Source organism: Macrobrachium rosenbergii, chromosome 46 (assembly GCF_040412425.1).
Source record: "Macrobrachium rosenbergii isolate ZJJX-2024 chromosome 46, ASM4041242v1, whole genome shotgun sequence".
In the NCBI taxonomy this organism is placed as follows: Eukaryota; Metazoa; Arthropoda; class Malacostraca; order Decapoda; family Palaemonidae; genus Macrobrachium; species Macrobrachium rosenbergii.
In genome coordinates, this window is record NC_089786.1 from 19582723 (window position 1) to 19594648 (window position 11926).

General features: G+C 43.3%; 1 protein-coding gene across 1 annotated transcript in view; it reads right to left on the reverse strand.

Moving 5' to 3' along the window:
- The window catches only part of LOC136830263 (keratin, type I cytoskeletal 9-like), a 149226-nt gene extending 137957 nt beyond the window's left edge, over window positions 1-11269 (reverse strand). Inside the window, exon 1 of the mRNA XM_067089624.1 lies at window positions 10946-11269. Coding sequence (XP_066945725.1) covers window positions 10946-11092 — 147 coding nt within the window. The 5' untranslated portion in view covers window positions 11093-11269. The remainder of the gene's footprint in view (window positions 1-10945) is intronic.
- Between the last annotated feature and the right edge of the window lie 657 nt (window positions 11270-11926).

Consider the following 11926-nt stretch of genomic DNA (forward strand, 5'->3'; position numbering starts at 1 on the left):
GGAATGGGAAGCAAACGGACAGCGGTTGGAGGGCCGCTGGAAGTTCGCTGGCCCTGGAATGCAAGCCCGGCCTGAAGCAGGCAGACCTGGAACACTGGCCCTGCAATGAAGCGGAACATCAGCTGGACTTGTGCCTGACGCTGGCAAATGGACAGCGGTTGGGGGGCCACTGGAAGTTCGCTGGCCCTGGAATGAGTAGCCAGACCTGGAAGCGGAACATCAGCTGGACTTGTGCCTGAGGCTTGCGAGCAGACAGTGGTTGGGGGCCACTGGAAGTTCTCTGGGCCTGGAATGAGAGCCAGACCTGGAAGCGGAACATCGGCTGGACTTGTGCCTGATGCTGACACCGCTGGAAGTTCACTGGCCCTGGAATCACAAGGACCTGGAAGCAGTTGGCCTGACGCTGGCAGACAGCAGTTGGGGGCCGCTGGAAGTTCGCTGGCCCAGGAATCACAAGCCAGACCTGGAAGGCTGGAAACATTGGCTGGACTTATTCCTGACACTGGACAGCAGTTGGAGGGCCACTGGAAGTTCGCTGGCCCTGGAATGACAAGCAAGACCCGAAAGTGGAACATCAGCTGGACTTGTGCCTGACGCTAGTGAGCGGACAGCGGTTTGGGGGCCACTGGAAGTTTATTGGCCCTGGAATCAGAAGCCAGACCTGGAAGTGGAACATCGGCTGCTCTTGTGCCTGATGCTGGTGAGCGGACAGCAGTTGGGGGGCCACTGGCAGTTCACTGGCCCTGGAATGAGAAGCCAGACCTGAAGGCGGAACATCAGCTGGAGGCGTGCCTGATGCTGGCGAACGGACAGCAGTTGGGGGGCCGCTAGAAGTTCGCTGGCCCTGGAATCACAAGCCAGACCTGAAGGTGGAACATCAGCTGGACTTGTGCCTGACGCTGGTGAGTGGACAGCGGTTGGAGGGCCGCTGGAAGTTCGCTGGCCCTGGAATGACAAGCCAGACATGAAGGTGGAACATCGGCTGGACTTGTGCCTGACGCTGGCGAGCAGACAGCCTTTGGGGGGCCACTGGAAGTTCACTGGCCCATAAATAAGAAGCCAGACCTGGAAGCGGAACATCGGCTGCACTTTTGCCTGATGCTTGCGAGCGGAAAGCAGTTGGGGGTCCGCTGGAAGTTCGCTGGCTCTGGAATGAGAAGCAAGACCTGGAAGTGGAACATCGGCTGGACTTGTGCCTGATGCTGACGAGCGGACAGAGGTTGGGGGGCCGCTGGAAGTTCACTGGCCCTGGAATGAGAAGCCAGACCTGGAAGCGGAATATCTGTTGGACTTGTGCCTAACACTGATGACCGGACAACGGTTGGGGGCCAGCTGGAAGTTCGCTGGCCCTGGAATGAGAAGCCACACCTGAAGGCGGAACATCGGCTGGAATTGTGCCTGATGCTGGCAACCAGACAGCGGTTGGGGGCCGCTGGAAGTTCGCTGGCCCTGGAATGAGAAGCCAGACCTGGAAGCAGAACATTGGCTGGACTTGTGCCTGACGCTGGCAAGTGGACAGTGGTTGAGGGGCTGCTGGAAGTTCGCTGGCATTGGAACAGAAGCCAGACCTGTGAGCGAAATATTGCCTGGACTTGTCCCGGCGCTGGCAAATGGACAGCAGATGTGGGGCTGCTAGAAGTTTGCTGGCTTTGGAACGTAAGCAGGACCTGAGAGCAGAATATTGCCTGGATTTGTGCCCATGGCTGGCGAATGGACAGCATAAGAGAGGCTGCTGGAAGTTTCACTGGCCCTGGAATGGAAGCCAGACCTGTGAGCCAAACATAGTCTGGACTGGTACACGAGGCTGGCGAATGGACAGCAGTTGGGGGGCCACTGGAAGTTCGCCTACCCTGGAATGGAAGCCGGACCGAGAAGAACATCCCTGGACTTGTGCCCGAGGCTGGCGAATGGACAGTGGTTGGGGGGCCTCTGAGAGTTCACTGGCCCTGGAACAAAAGCTGGATATGGGAGTGGAACATCTCCTGGACTTGTGCCTGGCGAATGGACAGCGGTTGGGGTGCCACTGGATGTTTGCTGGCCCTGGAACCAAAGTGGGCCTGTGAGTGGAACATTGCCTGGACTTGTGCCTGAGACTGGCAAACCATATAACAGTTGGGGGGCCGCTGGAAGTTTGCGGGTGCTGGAATGGAAGCTGGACCTGGGAGCGGAACATTGCCTGGATTTGTACCCGAGGCTGGTAAATGGACAGTGTAAGGGGGCTGCTGGAAGTTTGCTGGCCCTGGAACAGTAATCTGACCTGGAAGCAGAATTTCAAGCACAAGGTTGGTGAATGGACAGTGGTTGGGGGTCTGCTGGAAGTACGCTGGCTCTGAAATAGAAACCAGACCTGGGAGCGGAACATCGCCAGGATTTCTGCCAGAGTTTGGCGAATGAACAGTGGTTGGGCGGCTGCTGCAAGTTCGCTGGCCCTGGAACGGAAGCCAGACATGGGAGCGGAACATCGAATGGACTTGTTCCTGATGCTAGCGATTAGACTGGTTGAGGGGCAGCTGGAATTTCGTTGGCCATGGAACAGAAGCCAAACCTGGGAGTGGAACATTGCCTAGACTTGTGCCCAAGGCTGGAAAATGGACAGTATTTGGGGGGCCACTGGAAGTTCGCTGGACATGGAATGGAAGCAGGACCTGGAAGCAAGACTTGTGCCCAAGGCTGGCCAATGGACAGTGGTTGGGGGGCCGCTGGAAGTTCACTGGTCCTGGAACGGTAACCGGACCTGGCAGCAGATCATTGCCTGGACTTGTGCCCGGGGCTGGCGAATGGACAGCAACTGAGGCGCCACTGGGAGTTCTCAGGCCCTGGAACAGAAGCCGGACATGGGAGAGGAACATTGCCTTGACTTGTGCCAGAGGCTGGCAAATGGACAGTTGTTTGGGGGCTGCTGGAAGTTCACTGGCTCTAGAACAGAAGTAAGACATGGGAGCGGAACAGAGGCAGGCAAATGGACAGTGGTTTGTGGGGGCGCTGTGAGGTCCCTGGCCTAGGAGTGGAAGCCAGACCTGGGAACAGAACATTACCTGGACTTTTGCCCGAGGCTGGCAAATGGACATCGGTTGAGGGGCTGCTGGAAGTTCACTGGCCTTGGAATGCCCAATGGAAACTGGATGTGCTAGCTGAATATCACTTGGACTTGTGGCCGAGGCTGGAAATTGGAAAGCAGTTGGGGGGCTGCTGGAAGTTCACTGGCCCTGGAATGCCTGCGGGAAACTGGACATGTGACCCAAACATCACCTGGATTTGTGCCCGAGGCTGGTGAATGGACAGCAGTTTTGGGGTCACTGGTAGTTCACTGACCCTGGAGTGCCCACAGGAAACTGGACCTGGGAGCTCAACATCACTTGGAGATGTGGCCAAGGCTGGCGAATGGACAGTGGTTGGAGAGCTGCTGGAAGTTCACTGGCCCTGGAATGCCCAATGGAAACTTTACATGCTCGATGAACATCTCCTGGACTTGTGGCCAAGGCTGGTGAATGGACAGCAGTTAGGGGGCTGCTGGAAGTTCACTGGCTCTGGAATGCCACTGGAAACTGGAAGTGTGAGCTGAGCATCACCTAGGCTTGTGGCCAAGGCTGACGAATGGACAGCAGCTGGGGGGCCACTGGCAATTTTGACCCAAAATTAGAGCACACTAAGCTTTAAATATAAGTTTTATGTTACGAATTACTTAAAAAAAACTTACTAAATACACATGCAATCATGTGACTTTTAATCCAAAGAGAAGGGAATCATTTTACAATGGTAGCATTATATCTTAACGCATTTCTGGTGATGTGCATCTTCTAAGAAAAATATATTTCTGGTGATGTGCATCTTCTAACAAAAATATATTTCTGGTGATATGCATCTTCTAAGAAAAATATATTTCTTTGACAAGTTTTATATTTATATACCTGTTATCTACCTATCTATATAGCTGTATATATAAATAAATACATACATATTTTACATAAATAAATCACATATCACATATATATTTTTCTTTATATATAAATATATTTATATTTACACGTGTAAATATGTATATATGTGTTATATATGTGTACACACATTACATATATATATATATATATATATATATATATATATATATATATATATATATATATATATATATATATATATATATATATATATATATATATATATATATATATATATATATATATATATATATATAATCTCGACACGCCTTTTTCCCTTCATGGAAGCATTGGTGTCGCCAGGACGCACACTTCTGGCTTCTCAGCAAGCATATTTAAAAATTTAAAATTCACCCAACAGACTACGTGCTTTTATACGTAGCACGCAGGCAAAGAATCAAAAGCAAAAATGTTCTATTCAAAGAGCAGAACAGAACAGGTTTTCAAATCTCCGTAATATTCCTATTGCAGTCCTGCAACGTATGCCATGCAGGATATGGGGAAAATGCTGTTTGTGTGAATTATGAACCAACCCCTTATTCCCACAGTCTGTCCGTGTGTACGTCTGAAAATCATGAGTGTTCGTGGAACGTAACTCTCTCTCTCTCCCTCCTCTCTCTCTCTCTCTCTCTCTCTCTCTTACTCTTGCATCACTCGCATCTGCATTATCTTCTGTCACTTCTGATAATAATATGAATAATGATTTACATCTCGTGACTTTTAGTTTTACCCAAACTTTACCAATACTGCGATACCTCTTTTCATTATAATTTCCCTTGACACATTCCTCCCCTGATTGTATATCTTCTCATTATAAATTCTTTGTTGTTCCTTTTCCTAGTCTTGCATTCCGTGCTCTTTCATATTTGTCTTACTCCAGCTTCATTATTAAAACAGTCTTCTACAGTCATAGTCTTTATATTCATGCACAATGCAAGCACATTCAATATTTAACTGCCGAACATCATTGTTCCTCTTGATTTGAAATATTCATAAGTATACCTTAGTTTTACCAGACAACTGAGCTGATTAACAGCTCTCCTAGGGCTGGCCCGAAGGATTAGACTTATTTTACGTGGCTAAGAACCAATTGGTTACTTAGCAACGGGACCTACAGCTTATTGTGGAATCCGAACCACAGTATAGCGAGAAATGAATTTCTATCACCAGAAATAAATTCCTCTAACTCTTCATCAGCCGGTCGCGGGAATTGAACTCCGGCCCGTCGAATGACAGTCTGAAGCTCAACCGACTCAGCCAAAGAAATATTCATAAAGGTCAAAGGTTGTTAATGAGCAGCAGAGGAAATGTAGGTCACCGCACTTCCTCACACAGTCACAGAGACCAGTATGTATGCATGCTGACCATTTGTATGCACGCATACATATGGTCACCGCCCTTATGTAAGTGTACAGGCCACTTTTGGAACTAGATCCCATGCTGGCATAAGGCCTGCTTTTTCTTAAACAAAAGCAGTGTCAAAGCACCCTCTCTACCCACATGAGACCTGGGAGAGCAAGGCACTGGCTACTGATGGCTCTACGCAAAGCGAATGGCCCTTCCTCTACCCCTAAATCACAGGGACAGCAAAGGCAAGCCAAGGAATTCTGTAAAGGAATCTAGCGAGCACTGAGCTGTGAACAAGCAGCTGACATATTATAATGAAAAAGATTGATAGAGTAAAGTACCTGTTGTAAAGGAGTGATCTATCATTTGGTACCCAAAATAGAAAACTGGGGATGAAAGGACTTGCGCCCGATAGCGCTTTTCCGATCTAAACATATTGTCTGCTTTTTTTCATTGCTCTCTTATTTCAACTTAAGGTTCAGAAGTAAAACCGAGTACCTCGAAACTCTAGGCATAAAATATCCCATGCACATTGTTTGGTTGTCCTTGATCTTTTTCTTCTTTAAATGAGACGATGAATGAGTCGAAACTGAAGATTTGGTAACCAGACCTGAAGAAATGACGTTGAACGAAAATATATGAAACAGAAACAGAGGAACCGGGTGTAACTGAAAGTAGGAAAAAAAGTTACAGAAACAAAAATTAAAACGAAATGACAATGAAAGGCCGAGGGCACATATAATGACGTTTCTATCACAATGTCAATATAAAAGTTCGGGTCATTTCATACAATAGGGACTCTGTTACAACGTCAATATTATCAGTGCTTGCGGCTTTTTTTTTTTCGGGACATTCCACAATCACTTTCTTACGTAATGTTCAGTTGCTTCGAAGTCTCTTATTGCATATTACATATTTATTGCTTTTGTCTCGTATACTCGGCTTTTCCCCACAATTCTTTTTCATTCTCTCCCAGTTCATTTACATGACCTTAGGGAACCAATACACTAGCTAATATACCAGACTTTATACAAATTAAGTCCCGTACAAACAACTATTAAATTCATCACTGTATCATTTGAAAATATCATCCATTTTTTTTTATAATACATCTTTGCACCTGTCCACTCTCTGACTTCTTGCTGTACTTCATCCTTATAGATATTTAACAACTTGAAGACATAACATCCAACCATATTTCTGCACCATATTTCTCCCATAAAAACATTTGAATTGATCTTCCATACCATACCCCTAAACACCTTCCACATTGTCTCTCTCTAACATTGCTATTATAAGCTTTTTCTCGGTCCATACAAAACATCTGAGCAACACACCCTCCTCCTTGCCTAAAACTGCACCCTTTCAATCTTTGTCACAGTTCTTAGTTTCTCAACCTGAATCTTACCAAACTATCCCATGGTATACAAAGGAATGTTATACCCCTATAATTTTTTGTCTCATATCACCTTCAATCTTAATAAAGAATTATTTATTTCACCCATTCCCTTGGAACCTTTCCACGGTCAGATAAACCTTACATACCCCTGTTAGCCACTCTCACATTTTCATCAAGGTACTGCAGCATCACCATTACAATCGGATCTCTGGTGATTTTTTTTTTTTTACATCCTCAACATGTTAAGTGCCTTCCTTACGACCTCAAGTGGCCAGCCCTGTAAGGGCTAAGTAGTTAAACTACCTAATGTTAGTATGTTCTTTAGTCACTCCCATAAGCATTGTCAAACTTAAACAAAGTCCTTCCACATTTGCGTCTCTCAGCATTCTACCTCCCTTCCACTCAATTAACTCATTTTGCATCCTTTATTTCGATTTCCATTTGCCCTTTAACCTTTCTCTCTGAAATTACTTCCCTGTAAAACAGACTCTTTGTGTCCCCACAGTACTTTCTCACCCCTTAGCCATTTTTTTTATCCTTGCCTTCCTTTTCTCTTTGAATCTCCTCTTGCTTACCTTATTCATCCTCATGAACTCATATACTCAGCCCCCTCTTGTCTCTTGCATTTGAACTTCAAAAATTAGTGCTCCCTGCTGACTATGACCCCAAACTGAAATTTCGTAAATTTTCTCTCTAAACCTAGCTAGTTTTTAGCCTTTTATACTGTACCTTCATTATTCCCTTTTCATCAAACTCATATATATCTGATTAAATTTACAGCTATATTTGCACGCCTTCCTCTTCAACTTAAACTTCAGTCGATCGCCACTTCTGCTTCAACCAACGAATGACCAGGTCCTTTACTTCTAACCACTTTTCCTCCCACCATTAAATCCATACACCTACCCTCTCATTCCACTCTGATTTAGTACATAAATTTTCTCTTTCCCAGGGATGCTTATGAACACTCTTATCTGGACCCATGCACTTTCAACAATTAAGCCCTTTATCCAACATATTTTCACTAAACTCTCTACATTCCCATTTATCCCTGGAACTCCACACCTACTAACAACACCATTCCTTGTTCTGCTGCATACCTCTGCATGTTATTAATCTATCACAATCACCAATTCATATTCTTCGAACCTAGCCAGATACAAATTCGAACTCACCTGAAAGCAGTTTTTTTTTCCAAGCTTTTTCATCCTAATCAGTAAACACTCACTATTAAAGTTCTGTTCTCTTAAAAGAAATTACTCCCACCAGTCCAGTCGTCAAGATAAGATATTTGTATTCTTCCGTTTTTCCCTAGAGTCATCATGACGCTGCAGGTGCTAACATTTCCCTTAATCACGTCTACACCGTGCTCTAAGTCAGTGATTCTTAAACTGGGGGGCGAGGGGGCGCCAGAAGCTTCCAAGGGCGGCGCAAGCAGAGTTGCCAGATGGTGCCAATTAATTTTTTAATTTGTGATGTTACTTATAAAATTGCCAAAAACGTTATCACGGCTTCCATATATTTTCTAATTATCTCAAAACATTCCAAAAATTAAAAATATAAGTCAATTTTAATTTCAAATCTTGTTTATGAATTGTCTTTTATTGTTATGATAAGCATAATAGCATACAAATAGACAACATATTGTTTGTAGATTATAGTTGGCAAAAATTTCAGGGGTGGGGGCGTGAGGTCTATACATAACGCAGAGGGGGGCGCAAGGCAAAAAAGTTTAAGAACCACTGCTCTAAGTCTATACCTTTCATCTACTCCAGACACAATTACTCTTTGTCCTTCCCATTCTTGCTATCAGTTCTTGTTAAGTATCAAAACTTTTTTCCCACTTTAAACAAACCAGACATACATTTCTTCTCTTTTGCACCACAACCATTCACATTAACAATCTTAAGTCAGTATTCAATTTTTTTCTCGACATTTGTCTTGCAATATCAGTATGGAGTATTGGCCGTATTAGATTTATTGGTGGGCAGCTGTCCAGGGCCACCACAAATTCGTAAACCAGTCTAAAAATATATAACAATTTTCTGTAAAACCTCATCCCATATAAAGGATACTTAACTCTGTCGAAACGGTCTTTAGTATTATTTTACTTTGATGACAACCAACTGTAGCAGTGAAAAGTCATTCAGTATTGAGATTCACCAAGAAAAATCTACAAATAACAATTACATGTAAATGAATCAGTAACCTAGAAATAATGAGCAGTGAAAATGACACACTGCAAAAGGGATTTCAGCAATCTTTTTAAGGTATATTGAAAATTCCTTTTACCCTTCTATCTAACTGAGAGACAAATCCTGCAAGTTTGACATCTTTCAGTTCAGTTTAATACCCGTTATCCGTAACCCAGTAAATGACCTGAGGGTGATGGTCCCCTTTTATTTTACTTCATTTATGCCTCAACTTATTTCCATACGTTTAACACAATGGAAGTGTTACATACAACCACTAGCACTTACTACGGCAGCAATGACCAGGTTGTATCACTGCCTGAGTACATAAGCTGACCTAAATTACGTATTTGAAGATGGCCTCAACAGACAGAAACCCATAAGCCATTGAGGAAGCATACCCTTCTACAAGGGGTTCACAACCATTCAATATGCGTTCATCTGCCTTGGAATACGGAGCATTAGTATCCTAAACCTATTCAAAGATCCTAGGGCAGTGGAGTCCACGTAGTAACACTGGTTACCACCGCGGTAGCAGTCAGTTTTAATTGCCTGACCTAGCTAATTATACATACATAATACATACATACATACATACATATATATATTATATATATATTGTAAAAATATCCATTATTTAAATGTATATTATAATATATATACATATATTTATGAACAAATATTGCCAGGCTTCAAAAACAGGAAGAAATGCTTTCTTTTATAAACAGGTTTTTTTTTTTTTTTAACTAGGGAGGTATCAGAATGTCAATAGAGCTCTCAGGAGAATCATAAAAGGCACCTGTTCTCTCGCAATAAGGCTGGGTCTGGTGGATAACCCCGGTAAATGAAATATAGCAAATAATTCGGTTTCTTGTCTGTATTCTGCTACTAACCTTGTCTTTCCTGGCCATTTTTCACTCGATACGATAAGGGAATACGTACTGGAGATAACGGTTTTATCGAAAACAATACAAAGGATTTAGAAGTCTGGTTTGGTTAGTGTCAGTAAAACGTCGATAACACACATGAAACAGCAATTTGCAAAAAAAAAAAAAATGCTTTAATTCTTTCAAATTCCATATGAATAGTCTAAAAATTTCCCTTTCTAAAGTGAAGAAAATGGCACAGAAAGATAAATCGGCCAGGGATTCTCTCTAGTGTAACGTTACTTTTATCTGTTGGCCGAAGGTTTTACCCGTAAGAGTTCGGCTTCACCAGGACCAACACCACGTTTGCAATCCGGTAAGTCCCGCGCACTGATTTCTTTCTTGGCTTGACAATTGGCAGACAAATCGGCCAGTATAACGAACACAAAAACACCATTTTATACTGTCAGTTTTACCGTGATACAAGCTTGCTCTGGTAGAACTACTGTATGTGCGCAAAATAAAACGGTCTTAACTGTTGCCACTGTAATGTTGCCATAGCCTGGATGATCAGATTTCATACAAACCTTTATTGACTTTTATAAATAGGCGTTACAGCCAAAATAGGCAAGAGAGATTTATATGAGGGGTGCTAAAATATTAGCACACTGGTAGCATAGTGGTCAAAGTATCAACGTAAGTAGTGACTAGGTCTAGGTAGCCTTAGTAGCACAGTAGGTCTACGTAGCCTAAGTAGCGCAGAAGGTCCAGGTAGCCTTAGTAAATATAGTAGGTCTAAGTAGCATAGTACGTCTAGGTAGCCATAGTAGCACAGGAGGTCTAGGTAGCCTTGTGGTATAGTAGGTCTGGGTAGCCTTAGCAGAAATAGTAAATCTAAGTAGCCTTAGTACCATAATAACGTCCAGGTAGCCTTAGCAGAAATAGTAAGTCTAAGTAGCCTTAGTCGCATAGTACGTCCAGGTAGCCCTAGTAGCACAGTAGGTCTAGGTAGCCCTAATAAATATAGTAGGTTTAAGTAGCCTTAGTAGCATAATACGTCCAGGTAACCTTAGTAACACAGTAGGTCTCGGTAGCCTTAGTAGCATGGTAGACTACTTATCCCACTCTTCGAAACAGCTGCAATTAAAGTAAATTTACGCCACGATATAAATATTTTAAACACAAACCGACAGTTACACTCACCGGCCTTTTGGACACCTGTTTTTCGGAAGGTCGGTTGCGCGCCATGTTGTGAAGAGCCAGTTGTGAATCACTTGCAAAATATGTTGCACGTGTGCACTGCGTACTTTGATAACACGAAGACACTAATTTAGTGTCAGACACTTTCATTTTCACACTGAACCTCGTTACCTCACACCGGAATCTTGTTCTTTATATTTCCGTTATAAAACGTTCGCGGAAACGAAGCTGAGAGGAGTTACACAAGACGGAATTACATGTCTACTGGGAGGGTGAACCGCGTAGCAACAGCGCAGTTTAAAAATGGCGGGAGGACGATACGAAGTTACCTCGAAAACCAAGAAGGTTCGTCACTTTCATGTTTATTTAGTTCCTTTCGTTTTCATTTATCATTCCGCTCATATTTATTACATTTAATATGTTACCAATAATGCAATTCTGGTATATGCTGAAGTAATTCGTTAGCCCAATGATGTTCACAAATTGTCACTGGATAATGATAAACAATCGACAAGCTTGTTGCGTCGATGGTTCATAATAGTACGGCGTGAACGTTTTCCTCTTCAGTGGTTATAAATTTTAGTAGACATACATAATTTTGAATAAATTTAGTGTAACTGTCTTATACATTTTCGGTTTCAACCCTTGTTGAACCCTACGGCCCCCAACCAAAAGACATGGAGTACAATACAGATAACAGCATCTAAACACTGGGACTATAATAGTGAACGAGATGAGAGTTGCCACGTAGTGGTAATACTACTACAGGTAAAAATTTATTGTTTCACCCAAGATCTACAGTAGAGTAACCTTGGTTTCATCATTCCCTCGACCCCCTCACCTCCATCCAAAGCTACATAAATTTTCGCAATTTACTCTTTTGATGTCCAAGTTCTAAGTCAAACTTACCTCATTTTTTTTCATCCTTCAGTTTGGGTACGAACAATGCATAATGAGTGTCGAGGAACGATAATCATAATATGC